Here is a 14499-nt window from a genome sequence, read left to right on the forward strand (position 1 = left end):
GCTTCCCCCACACCCAATCCCATCCATCAATCAGAGCCCAGCACTGCCTGCTCCACGCTGCTGGTCACAATGGCAGTGGAGCCCACAAAGTCCAGCTGTCCAGGCTGCTCAAGGAGAGGGCAAAATTCAGTTTCACTTCCTTTTTGGGGACACAGAGTATAAATCAGCACTAAATGTTTCAATGCAGAGTTATTTCCTGCTCTCTGAGTGATGTCCACGACGTGGGGGCTGATCTCCCCTGCACTCACATCTCAGCAGTGCACGGAGCAACGTGAACATGCTGAAGAAACTACAGCAGAGCAAGGGCTGGGTGCATAAATACCAGGGTTAGGATCTGCAGAGGAACCGACCACACACCTCCTCACACTGAGCTCTGTCCCCCCAGCTCTGCTGGCTGCACACATGGCTGCTCATCAGCACAGTCCTGGTGGCATCTCAGGGGATTTCTCCTTGGGGGTGGTATCCAAAATACGTCAGAAAAAAGCACTACCAGGCAGCATTCTCATCTTTTTCACATACATATAATGATCCCACAACAGCAAATGTTTCATGTTGTTGTAAGCAACCTAAGCAGAATTGTAAGCACTTTGTTGGCACCATGCTTTAGAAACATGTTGAATCAGCTCTAAGCTTCCAGAAGCTCACTCAGATTGGAAAAGGCCTCTAAGATCACCAATCCCACCCCAGCCCACCCCACCATGCCCATCCCCACATCCCTCAGTGCCACATCCCCACAGATCTGAACACCTCCAGGGACCTTACAGGGACCCCACCACCCCCATGTGCATCACCGCTCTTCTGGAGAAGAAATCTGTCCTAACAGACAAGCTGCCCCTCCCCCGACACAACGTGGGGCTGTTACCTCTCATCCTGAACCCAGCAGGCTGGGCAGATCACAGGTCTGCACAAACAGAGCTGATACTGTGCCCTTGCGCAAAAAGCAGTCTGTGAGCATCCTACCTTGCTGCTGGGTTAAGGCAAGCCGTGCCCACCCCACAAAGGCAGAAGAACACAATGCTGCTGCAGTAACAGAGGCAAAGGGGCAGCTGTGAGCCGGGCTGAGCACACATCTGCCACTGGTTTGGCCACACCGTGCCATCAGAGCACAGCACTGGGTTGCCTGTAGAAATAAATAGCAGCTGGGGCCGTATCCTGTTACCACTCCTGGGGTGAGCTGCTCCTCTTTGACGTGATGATGAAGTTCACCTGTGACCAACGAGGACTTTGTGTTCAATTAATTAAGATGCCGTGCTCTGTAAATGATGCCTTTCATTCACTCAGTCCTGACAGCTCTTGGGATGTCTCTATCACCACCAGCACAGTGTGTGGGGAAGGGAAGACAGCAGAGAAGAACTGCGGTCTTTCCAGTCAGTGTTATTGTGTTAATGGTAAATTACACAAGGAATGAGCATGAGATGGGCCTTGAGGGCCCTTCCAACCCAAAGCCACCCTACAATATTGCCTGAGGGGCATCTTCCCTTTTGGAAGGTCAGTCTTAATCTCTGGGATTGCCTCTGTGTGACACCAAGAACTGAAAAGCATCCAAAACTTCGGGCAGAGCTTCAGATCCGTTTTCTCCAGCCCAGAGAACTGATCTGTATGATCAGTGTAGGAATTACCCCCCTTCTGCTGCAGGAATCATTGCTTTGTCACGGAACCGTCCATAACGATCTCTGTTGGTGCCTCAGTTTTCAAACACAACATTCATTTCTATGGGCCGCGTTTATTGAATTTGAGCTGATTAGCACAGGGCCCAACAAGTGGCTTAGACTAACAGCGTGTCACTGCTGGAGCATTCTGTAGGTAATCAGAAGACATGGGGCAGCGCACATGTTGCTTTGTCTGCATTAATCTATTTACATTGCAATCCTTCAACTGGTTTTAATGGCTGCTTCAGCTGGAAGCGATTAGTCACCCAAATGAAAGCCACGTTTCTCACTCTGCACGCTGTGAGGTTTGTGGCTGTTGTCTTTTCATTGCCTTTTGTTTTCCAATTGGAGGCGGATTGGAAAACACCTCACCTCACAAACACCTCAGATCCTACGGAGGGGCTGCTCAGCTGCTCAGCTCCGTGCTCCCATTTCTTTCTTTTTCAGCCAAAACCTCAGATGGGCCACAGCAGTGCATCCGAAGTGCAGCGCTCCGTGCTGTGTCTCCCTGCATCTCCCCGAGGTTCTTCCAGCCCTGCGCTCCTCTCAGCCCATGGCTGCATCTCAGGATGAGAGGTGATGGCCTCACATTGCACTCAGGTTGGATGTTAGGACAAATTTCTTCTCCAGAGAGCAGTGCTGCACCGGCACAGCTGCTCAGGGAGTGGAGGGGTCACCATCCCAGAGCTGTCCCAGAGCCACAGGGATGTGACGCCGAGGGATGGGTTGGGGCTGATGGCTGCGGCTCTCTGCCCGTCTCAGTTTGCCACAAGCCAAAAGCCCCTGTGGTGTGTGCATCCCATCTGCAGCACCTGCAGCTCATTACACGCTGGGGCACGGGGCTGGGGCAGCCCCCACCCAGCACCAGGCAGCAGTGCTTCTCAGGGCTGCAGACAGAGCCCGTCCACAGCACTGTAGCAGCAATAGAAGAGATCCCTCCTCGAGCAGCTGAAAGCCAAAGAGCTGCCAGCTGTTCTCCCTTGCTGTGTCTCAGCAGCCTCCACGTTCCACCACATCTTGCTTCAGCCTACAGCCCAGCATTAATCAAGCGGGCTGGAAGCGTCCTGTATCAGCTCTGCAGAACAGAGCTTCAGTGATTTACTGGCGGATTCCTCCGGCTCCTGTTTTGCTTTCATGCTGGAGCAGAGGTCAGCAGAGGCAGATGCATGCTTTCACTTTGTCTCGCATTTGCTGCTGTCAGTCCAGCCCCGCTCGGTCCCTGCGGAGCAGCAGGATGTGCTCGTGCTCTCAGCCCCGTGTGCTAATTGATTTTCGGGAGCCCATTCATCAGTTTAATTTAGTGGATCACCCACCAGGTTTGCTGTTCACTGTCAAAGGTAATTCAATTAAAACTCCCAAAGTGTGACTGACTGCTCCGCGTTAAATGTGCTCAGCAGCTGTGCCGCCGCATCTCCATCCCACCGTGCCTGCAGACAGCCCCAGCCTGGGAGCGGGCCATACCTTGGCCGATTAACACGCACAGCAGTGCCAGAAATTAAGTCCAAATGCCTCCTTCTGTATGCAACAGCATGCAAATGTGTCAACGCAGTAACTCCAGCAAAGGCAAAAGCCTCGAAAGTGGCAAAAGTCAACAGTGGGTACAACGGCTGAATTCAATCCGTGCATCTTACTGAAACAGAACCACAGCGGGCTAACAGGCATTAATAATTCTAACCCCACAAATATCTGTGGTGCAGAAATGGATGTAGGCGTGTTCTGTACAGAGATATCAAGTTCTTAAGTGCTTGCAGTGGGGTAAGGGGGCAGGGAGCACTGTGATATACGGCTGCTGCCAGGAGCCCTCCTCTCATTGCCATCAAATCCCTCTCTTCTCCCGGCATTAATAAATTAAGGCACCTGCTACACCAATCAGCAGAAATCTGGAAAATCATTATGGCTTCGATCCGGAAACGACGTCCATCACGAGGGAACAAATGAGGTATGTCACCTACACGGGGCTTTAGAAAGGAAAGAAAAGATTGCGTTTGTCAAATTACTGCAGGAAAAGTCGATCTCGCTGTGATGGACTTAATCCACTTCCAGGTCACAGCAATTAGTCACGGCCGGCTCCGGGAGACTGGAACTAATTTACAACACTCCAAAGGGTACGGGCAGCTTTCCTGCAGCCTGCAGACGGCGCTGGGCTCCATCCAGGGTCGGAACCGATGCATCGTCAGCGATCGGAGCGGTGCTCAGCAGCCAATGTGGACCCACTCTGCAGCGAGAGGAGAGAAATGAAGCACCGCCACCTCCGCCAAAGCAAACATCCCAGCAGGATGGCAGCGTCATGTCAGAGCACCTCAAAGTGATCTTTGGAATGAAAGGAGAGTCCTTGGAAACAAACAACTGTATCTATATCTATATATACACACACACACACACATATGTATATAGAAAGAATGGGGAGAGAATGGGAAGAGAATATCTTTATGGAATGTTTCGAAAGGTTTTTCTATCCCTGACAGCTCCCTTTGACAGCAATTGATGGTAACAAAGTACTACAAAGCAGATAGTGGGGAAATTAAATTAAGCTGATCGTTATCTCGTCGGATAAGCTTGTGTGTCTGATTTATGACTTTAGACTTCAGGGAAACAGTTATTCCATTTAGAGCTAACAACTTCAGGCTCTCCTTACCAATGCACACAGTCTGTCTGAGCAGAAAGGCTCCGAATGATGAGTAACATCCTTCCAACTCTGAAGGATGAGTAGCAGACAGGGAGCAGTGATTCTGCCCCAACCCACTGCTGAAGGACACTGCAGGGCTTCCCAAAGAGCTCACATCCCACAGCACAGTGACTGCCTGTGTCTTCTTCCCCGTCAAACAGGCTCAACGGGCACTTGGACTCAGCTGCAGATTGCTCACGTCAGTCTTTTCCTTTATCTGAATGGTAACAAAGAGAGCTGCTTCTGATACAGGTAAGGCCACCGATCCCACTGGGATTTCATGGAGAAAATATAGCTTGACAGACACGCCAACGCCGACAGCAGGAAACATATGGTGTGCCCTACAGGGAGTCCTGACCCAAAGCCATTGCGTGCTCCATCAAAATCTCAACACACACAACACTCTGAAAGCAAAAATGGAACTTTCTGTTAAAACCCATTTTCCATCAGTCCACAGTGTGCTTCTGTCTGCATGGATCAGCAGTGATGCTGGCCAGAATCAATGGGTCCCCATGAGACAAAGCTGCTCAAAGCAGTTTGCGTGGCTGCCAAAGCCCCCTCCAAGAACGACAAGCTGATTTCTGTAGGACCTACACAAAAGCAGAGCTTGAGGCTCCCTCTGCTGGGTCCCAAACGACGATAGAAGGAGAAAATAAACCTTTTTAGCTTCATGGAGGACCAACTCAACCACCAGCTGCTGCCAGTTCTCCCATTGTATGCATTAAGGACTGCACAGCAACGACACGCTGCTCATCTGTCCTCACACTGAGCCATGCCAGAAACCATCCACACACCCTGGAACACACCTGAAGTCATTTGGCTGTACAATTTTATTTACCAGTTGCAGTTACAAATTGTCCCATACAAGTAAAGCCGTTTCCACCACGAACACTGCCAGGCTACAAAAATTATTCTCTTCTCTATACAATGTCACCAACTTGAGAGTTTGTTTCTGTACATTGTTGCTGACCATATATAACAAAATTTCACAATTTTTTGGCTCTGAGGGTCTCCACAAAGGCAAAGTGATGATCTTATCCCATTGGAACTGAGATTTCTTTTCCTTCCTTTCCTCCCCTCTCCTTTCAGCTGGATCTTTTCGTGGCTTTGTTGTGGAATCCAAATGAATGAGGACTGCCTTGACGTGAGCAGTTGGAAGCTTAACACAAAGATACCGCTGTCTATGGTGAATCAGGAAGTAAACAGTGAGCAAAACCATCCCGAAGCATTTCAGGCAATGTTTCACCTTAGATGTGCCTGCTCAAAAGTACAAACACTGAAGTACTGTTTGGTAAAGAGGTTGCATAAATGCTCATACAATTTATTTAACATGAAGCAGACTTCTACAGAAGTATACCATCATCTTACAAGAGACACCAGGAACGTAAAAGCAAGGAGCCACAGAGGTTCAGAAAAGAGCAAATGTTTCCAGGAGAACTCCAAGGGAAGAACTATACCAAATATTGCTTTAAGAGTAACTTCCAGTTTTAAGCACTTCCAAAACACTGGAGAAACATATACACATTACAAATGCAACTCTTGCAACGTGGTGAAGTGCAGCTCTCATACACAAGGGCTCCTTCCCCAGGACAAGGCAGATCTATACACAGAAGCAACTGGTGCATGATGCTGGCAACACTCACACACAGCAATGCTCAGAGTGAAAGCAGCAGTGCAAAGGTTCCTTCTGGTCCCAACCTTCTTTTCTTTATCAGCAAAGCTCTGTGCAATACAGTCCTGCAGAGGTAATGTGGATTGCCTAATACAGGAAACCTGAGCAGCTTACGGTACAGCCCTACCAACAACCAACTGCAAAGCAAGTTCAGATGTGCATTTATTACACGACAGCAGCTTTCCAGTCCTGGCGTGAGATATGAAGTAACTGAGTGTCAAAAAGTACACTAAGTTCAACAGGACAAAGGCACACACACCAGCAGTTTCCACAGCCGTGGGTAACTTGGTTGCATAGATACATCATTACCATTTTGTTCTGCTGTTCAGGAGTAGCCAGGAGGAAAAAAGGGGTAGTATATTTTTTCCTTAATAGTTTTAAAGGATTGTACCTATAGTTAAGAGGGCATCATTTCTAAAATACCTTCCAGCTTCTCCTATTGGCAGGAGGAACGTTCAAAGGTGTTTAAAAGAAGGCTGCACTGAACTTAAGTGTAAACATAGGAAAAGAGCACATTTAAAACAAATGACTTGAATTCAGGCTGCCAGCCTGGCAGATACGACTCCACATCTCAGGCTGCTTTACTTATCTTATTTTCCACATTTTCTGCCCTGAATACCTCAGCACATAACATCCTGCTACACCTCCAAAGCGACTGAGCAGCACAACAAAAATGGCTTGAAACAGATCCAAAGTTTCCTCACTTTTGCACATTTTCACTGAAAAAAAATCCTGCTAACTAAAAGAAAGCAAGCAGTTTTTTACCAAAATGTTTCCCCAGTGCTGGAAAGTCTGCATGGTCCTCAGCACCAGCAAATTAAGAACCAATTCTAAGTGTATAGTGCTTCATATCTTCCTCACCCCTACAAAAACAAAAAATGAGTCCAAAAACGTCAGGAAGAGATTTTTAACATTACCACTTACCACAACACACCACAAGTAGTTTCTGCTATGAATTTCTACCTCCATTTCTTTACTTCACAACCACAGGAGTCTGAAGCTCCTGAAAGCCGTCCGATTCTCTCACTGTGCAGAAGTGCATGGATATGAACTAAAATAGACCACCTTCTCCACAGATGACTTCAATATTACAAATCACATTATTCCACCTGCAGAGAGCAACATTACACCTCACAAAACAAGGGAGCTGCTCTTAACCCAACAGAACCAACGCAAGTGGAGGCACAGCAGGTGTGCCCTCCTTGCTCACCCATTTCTCACTTTTCTCTCTCCAATATCTGCAATGCTGCAACGAGCAGAGGAAACAAGCTGACCTCGGAGTGTGCCCTGGTTGTAGAGGACAGGGTTGGGACCTTGGCTCATGACGGATTACTGTGAGGATGTAAACCTGAAGAAAAGCACTTTGGTGTTTCCTATACGGCAGAAGTACGGGATACGATCACTGCTTTTCCTTACATATAAAAAAAAGTGAGTAAATGAAAAGAAAGCATGATAAGGAATGGAGAAAAGCAGGCTTCAGTCATCGCATATGAGGTTTCTCAGCTTGAGCCCAAGGAGAACAGAGAGCAGGAGCTCCCTATGAGCAGGAGCTACACACCACGTTGGTCAAAACAGAGACAAATGTGGCATTACTGGCTGCATCACAGGATACTGAGAAGAAAGCAAAACGGAGAAGCTACAGCACTCAACACTGAATAACATGCAAGCTAAAATATTCAACAGAACCAACCAAGTTGAAAAATATATTTTATTCCTCCTGGACTAAAGTGATCAAACCGTACAAGTTCCCAATTACATGAAAATAGCTTTTGGTAACTTATTTTTAACTGAACCAGCACAATTACTGTAGCTTTAAAATATTAAAACCACCACACACTGAAGTCCACTCTTTCATTTCAACAAGTGTACTTTCATGAAGTCCACACTGTCCACCCCTAAGGTTCCAGGAGCTTGGCTATATAGGAAAGTTGGCTATTACAATCATCAGAACTGAATATATCAGTTCTCCTACCACAAACAGTTCTCATAATTTAAAAAAAAAAAAAAAAAAAAAAGGAAATCACTTCATAATTTAAAATATATATCAATAACACTCTGCTTTTCTTTCAGCTAGAATGTGCTGACATCACTGGCTGACTTGGAATATCAACTTGATTTAGTGAAAAAAGCTTGCAAAAAATATATCAACTTCAAAATGTACAGAAAAAGACATTACAGAGCTGATACTTCTGGATTACTTAATGTATTAGAAAGAAGAGCAAGCTCAGAGTGAAGAACCCTACGTTACAAATATTTGAACACCTATGCCATACTGTGTACACCTTTCGAGTGCAGTGGAGGGGTAACCTCAGAGTATTCTGAAAGCACATACAGAGGGCTGCAGCTCCGTTTAACTTAAACTTGATCTCGAAGGCGGGCCAGTCTCTGTGACAGCTCATCCTGAACAGATGTAAAGCAAAGAAACCATCAGTAAAAAATGAACATTAATTTTTGGGAAGCGTGCAATCATTGTGCAGTTTTGCATTCATGTGTCCAGATGGTATTATCTCAAGTATAAGCCCTAACAAGAAATTCTAAGCTATGTAGAGCAAACATAGAACACTTTACACTAATCTTTTAAAGCTTTTCACAAGTTAAATGGGAAAAAAAAAAAGCAAGGCCTCTGTGTATGGTAAGGGAGATGGCTGGATTCCTTAAATTTGGAGCAGGTAGGAGAGTCAGCAGTTTGGAGCTCTATTAAATAATCATGCAAAAAAGACTTGGGAACATCTAAACTTACTGCATACACTAAACAGAAATGTATTTTTAATTACTGTGCTTACAAGACTGCTTTAATTACACATTATTTCTTTTGAATTGCTAAAATCTGATTAGGATTTAGCTGGCTGAGTGAAGCATTAGTTCTCTTGCCACAGTTCTTTAGAAACACTGATTCTTATTGAATCTAACTTACCTGCTCTGCTGAGGCAACGCTTGTACCAACAGAACCTGTCTGCCCTTGAGGTAGTTCCATGTTCAGATCAAGACTACAGATAACAGAAAAGTACAAAACCAGAACAACAATCAGGCACACATGGCTAAAGGAAGAAGTACAAGAAGCGACAGACTGAGCAATACTGAGATAGCATGAGATCCCTAGTATTCAACGAACACTGCAGCCCTGCTCATTAGACAGTCCAATCAAGAAGCTAGTTTCACCACCAAGAAGACAAGCCGTACGTTATAATCAGCATCAGGGCAGAGCAAGATTTCAGTTTAACAACAATATATCAGATACACCACAAATACGAGTGAAGGAAAGACAGAAAAATCTACAGTTAAGTTGTAAATAGTGATAGATGCCCAGAGGTAAAAGGAAAAATACTGATTCTTGTCTGCTTTCAAGAGATATGTTTGAAGCACTGGAACCTCGCCTCTATGTCTACCTGGAAGGGTTGGTGTTACCTACCCTGCTTCATCTGCCATTTCCTGTAGAAGCATATCCACTTGGTTCTAGAGAAAAGAAAACAAAACTGATTCAATTGCACTGTTGTAGTTCATGTCAAGTTCTTCTATTCAGTCCTGAGAGAACAGATAAAAAAAAAACACCAAAATATTGATTTAAACACCTTTAACAAAACATTGTTGTGCTTAACCACCAGAGGGCTCTGCATGAACTCAAAAACCAGCAGAGTTCAGACTATTAAAAGCCCATGCATTGAACTTCAGCATCTGAAAAAACAATGCTTCTGAAGAATTACATGCATCTGTTAGCAAACAAAGCAAACATATAACCCTGAATGCAGCAACTGCTATCAACTGCTGACTACAAATTATTAAAACAGTGCTTTGCACAATGTGAAAGAAAGCCCATCTCCAACAGATGTGGTTTAAGGTTTATTTACAACGCACCATCTCCAATAAACATCAGACAAAACTTCTGATGAAGTCCAGCATCTTGTGGGCTACCATGAGCTGACAGGTGCCAGGAACGTTTAACTACCTTCAGTATTGCTTAAGAATGTATTTCAGCTAAGAAGTTTACCAAGAGCTCATCAAAACACTGTTCATTCAATAGCAGGGTTAAAGATTTCAATATATTACATAAAATCAGTCCTACTAAAAGTGAGAAAGAGTAAAATGCAATTATATGACCCTCCACACTTGTGGCTATAACTTGAACTACTCTCTTCATCATCAAGAAGCAGAAGGTGAAAACGCTCCAGCTCCAGATGTCTCAAAGCAGGCAGAAAGAACAGGAGCACATAACACTTCCATGCAGTCTCAACAAAGTTTTCATTTAGTATTCTTACTTGTGGTGTTGTTAGTGTTGTAGTGTTGCTCATTGTGTCCTCCATCTGCTGTGTCTGTACATCCAGTGTTTCAAACTGATGTTCAAATTTATCCATTAATGCAGATATCTATAAAAATACAAACCAAATCACTGATCTGCAGAGAACAGAAGAGCAGCACAACTCCAACCAATAAAACTTTTTACATATACCTCCACAGAAAGTTTCCATTTACCTTTTCCAAGTTCATGCTCTTCAGAGTGGCATCCATGGATTTAACTACACCTGCCATCGACTTCGTTACCTGAAATGAGGCCAAGAATCTATCACAAGGAGGAAAAGTCATGAGTTTCTTACTAAGACCTCTTGTTAATCCAGTTTCTACAGTATCACATAGCAGGGCATACATCACTGTCATCTAGAACATCACTTTTTTACAGGTCCTACCATTGGAAATGTTATAAACTATTTCATTCACTAAAAGCTGAGATCTACATGGCATTAACTTTTGAGGGTCTCAAAGCCTGTCAAATGATAACGGATGTGTTTAGGTATACAGATCACAGGGCAGAACAAACTCTGTGCCTGAACAGCAGCACAGCAATGTACCGTAAGAGACTACCCAAGCTAAAAAGACATCTGGAATCAGAAGTCCTACAGCATGTATTTGGGAAGGGGTCTCCTTAGGAGCATGAATAACAGCAATTAATATGAGATACAAGCTAAAATCATGGTAAAGAATAACCTATTACTAAAGAGCAAGTGTCAGCAGAATTCCTTTAGATTCTGTGTAGATGTCGTTCTGAGGGATGTGGCTCAGGGGGAGTATTCGTGATAGGTGGACAGTTGGACTGGATGATCTTAGAGATCTTTTCCAACCTTGGAGATCCTATGACTATTCTACGATTCCAGTACCTGGTTTATTAGCAGATAGATCTGAAACCAACCTTTCAACTCATCGCAGACAGAATTAAGTCACTCCCAAGAGGATCAGAGGGGGCTAATCCGTTCCAACGATGCATTAAAATAGACTTACCTTGCCCATTGTCACTGCAGTCTGAACTCTTGCTGCCACAGCATCTACCCTGGCACTCATGCGCAGGAAATTAATGGCCTGGTTCTTCTGGCGGATGGCATTTTCTGCATGTATTCGTGCAACTTCCATGTTCCCCTTCTGGATGGCCTGTTTAAGAAAAGAAAGAAAGCATTTTAACTTTTCTGGATCTTTATAAACATGTTTTCCTAATAGCCTATTTTATTTTTATAAAAGCATCAATTGATCACATATATATATTTTTACTAAAGAACAAATTAAACTTAGAGAATAACAGTCTCTAACAAAATAGATGTAAGACTTTTCTTAGCAGCTAAATGCCACGAGTTCTTCAGGAAGAATGCATGTTTACGCTTATTAATAAGTATGGGAATATTTACAGAATGTAATTTAAGTCACAAGCATTTATCAGTATTATCAGCATGTATGCCAGAAAACAGTAACAGATTCTGCTACAAAATGTAATCAGACCTAAAGAGCATGTTTCAGAGCCAGTGCTCACCTTCTTAATTTTTGCTTTCTCAGCCTTTTCTTCTTTGTCACATCTTTTTGAGTTCCTGTTGAGTTCCTTTGCAGCAAACTTCAAATTAAACAGGTGTTCTGCAGCACAAGTTAAGGGTCCGTGAACAGGATCAATCCTTACTCGGTACTACCCTGCTCTCCTGTTTAAGGTGCTACCAACCCTAGCACTGCACTACTGACATTAAAAACCTATTTTAAAATTATACAGACACTTAATCACATAGGTCCTATTAGGCCATAAGGAAGCAGTTCAGATCCCAACTGGCTCCACATAACAGCAAATCCAATTCAAACTGATACATAAAATAAAACAGACATCCTCCAAGAGAAATCAAAGTCTCACTGTGCTAGCTACTTTCACTCTCACACCCTGTGTCTCTGGCTCTCAGTGAAATGGAAGAGCACAGCAATGGAAGAGCAGCTTACTGGCCTGCCTGGATCCTCCTCAGCCCCCCCCCACAAAATATTATGGAACAACAGACAAATTTCCTGGCTAACAGCAAGCTGGCTCTGCTGACCACACCCAGGATAAAACAGAAGGCAGAGCTGTCTTTTCCAGCCAAAGCATGATCTCAGGTTTAAAGAGTTCATGCAGCCTTTCCATCTTTGTGTCACGTGAGCAATTCTGGTGTCCTCAACACTTCTGTCATCTGACTTGGAAAAGAATACTTAAGTCTACAAGAGAAATGCTTTTCACTTTTTATTTATTTCAAGTTCTGCTTCAGCTGAAAGCTCCAATAAGAGATCAGAACAAGCCTTCACCATGAGTTACAGTCACATGTACTAAGCTGTACACGTGACTAAACAAAAGAGAACAAAGTATGTTTTTAAAATATTTAAAAATCAAACAGAAACCAAAACACTTTAAAGTACTGTTGATAAAAGCTCCCAAACAACATCAGTCTTTCTCAAACAAAAAGCAATATAAAGCTGTCCAGACTTTGCCAGGCCACCTTTGACACTCCAAGAGGAAGATGCAGCAAGTACTAAGGTGTGCAACAGTTAACTGAAAGCACGTAAAGCACTATGAAGTTTCCTTAATGTTTTGAGTAGATAAGTCATTCCAGAGCTACTCTTTTTTTTTTTTCCCTTTTAAGTCCAATCACCCATCTTAGAGCTCTGACATCAACTTGAAGACATGACAAAGTCTGCTGATGTATTTGTTAGCCCATCCTATAATTACAAGCAGGCTATAAAAAGTTTACAGCTATGCCTACACATCTAATATATTAACTATTAAGGGAGCTAAAACAACAATAAAACTGAAAATGCTGCTTGTATTTGCATTCATTTCTTTAAAATCTAGGTCGCTGTCTCTTTGCACAGCAATAAGTATACTGCACTGAGTCACAAACCAGACAATTTACCAAACAGGAAAATACCTCGAAGTCCATTCAAGTATATGATAGGTCAGAGACCAGAATAACCAGGTAAAATATGAGATCACCTGCTTACACTGCCTGCACTGAGAAGGAGCATTTCAGACTGGCTTATTTTGAAGTAATTCCCTCAGTTACTCATCGGGACATTTACTTTTGTCACTGCTACCTCCATGGCTCTTCCTCCTATGACGGCACAGCCTCGCTCCTCCCTTGCAGCTGCACAACCCCACTGAAACCAAACTTCCACCACCAGCTGTGAGGTGACTCACTGTCACTCACTGTGAGGTGACACCTGCTCCAAGCTCCACCCACTCTCCCTACCACAACAACCAGCAGCAAGCTTCAGCTACACCAAGACCTTTGTAGCCTTTTAAGGCTTTTCTGCTTCTCTGTATTATGATTACATACAGCCAGAAAGCTCAAGTTTGCCCATAAGGGTTCTCCTTGGTTGCACTTTCTTTCTGACACCAGGAAGCAGAGAGCAGTTAGTGCAGCTGACAGCGGGCAGGGTTCACAAAACAAACACCTGAGGAGCAACGTGCGATCAGCACAGCAGCCACTGCCTGTCTCTTTGTGGGTCACCAGTGTTTGGGACAACCTGCAATGCCCCACAGCACAGAGAAAACTGGTTTTCTGCCTGAGCCACGTAGGTTAGGCCCTAATGAAACCAGCCAGGCCCGAGCTCACCATCAAAACAAAAACGGTATTTCCCATTCTTCTCTTACAACAACCACAATCTCAACTCCCACCATTAACCCAAACTTCTTCCTCCCAGCCAAAGCTTCAGACAGCGACCTCCCGCCCCCGCCCACTCCTTCCCTCACACTTCCTCCGCTCCGACGCCTTCCCCAAGCCAGGCCCAACGGGGCTTCGAAGCCTTCCGAGGGGACCGGCAGCCGCGGCGAGCAAAGCGCGATCGCACCCCGCCCACGTATCCCCGGCCCACCCCACAGAGCTGCCTGTCGATCCGAGGATACTCTCCATGTTAGACATGGCGGCACAGCGGCGCTCCGGCCCGGCGCAGGGCAGGGCAGGAAGGCTTCGGCCGCTCCCGTTCCCTCTGCCGGCTCTGCGGCGGCTCCCACTTCCGGCAGTTCCCTCTTCCGGTAGCTTCCACTTCCGGCAGCTCCCTCTTCCGGTAGTTCCCACTTCCGCCTACTCCGACAGGTACAACATTGGCAGAGGCGGAAGCACGCATGCACGCTTCCGGTCTCTTCGCGGCGCCGGGCAGCCTCCCAGCCCCATTCCTTCAGCCTTCGCCGCGACGCGAGTCGGTCCCGCTGTGGGGCTCTGGGCCCGGCCTGACTGCCTTGGGGCGGTGGG

The 14499-nt window shown here is 45.2% G+C and overlaps 1 protein-coding gene across 1 annotated transcript; it reads right to left on the reverse strand.

Moving 5' to 3' along the window:
• Positions 1-7680: 7680 nt before the first annotated feature.
• On the reverse strand, positions 7681-14284 carry CHMP1B (charged multivesicular body protein 1B). The gene is made up of 8 exons (NM_001006428.2): positions 14154-14284; positions 11775-11872; positions 11255-11401; positions 10454-10522; positions 10240-10347; positions 9396-9439; positions 8901-8973; positions 7681-8386 (listed from the first exon to the last, which is right to left on the reverse strand). Exons 1-8 carry the CDS (start codon positions 14167-14169, stop codon positions 8342-8344), a joined length of 600 nt encoding a protein of 199 aa, NP_001006428.2. The 5' UTR covers positions 14170-14284; the 3' UTR covers positions 7681-8341.
• Between the last annotated feature and the right edge of the window lie 215 nt (positions 14285-14499).

The sequence above is a fragment of the Gallus gallus genome, chromosome 4 (assembly GCF_016699485.2).
Source record: "Gallus gallus isolate bGalGal1 chromosome 4, bGalGal1.mat.broiler.GRCg7b, whole genome shotgun sequence".
NCBI lineage: Eukaryota > Metazoa > Chordata > Aves > Galliformes > Phasianidae > Gallus > Gallus gallus.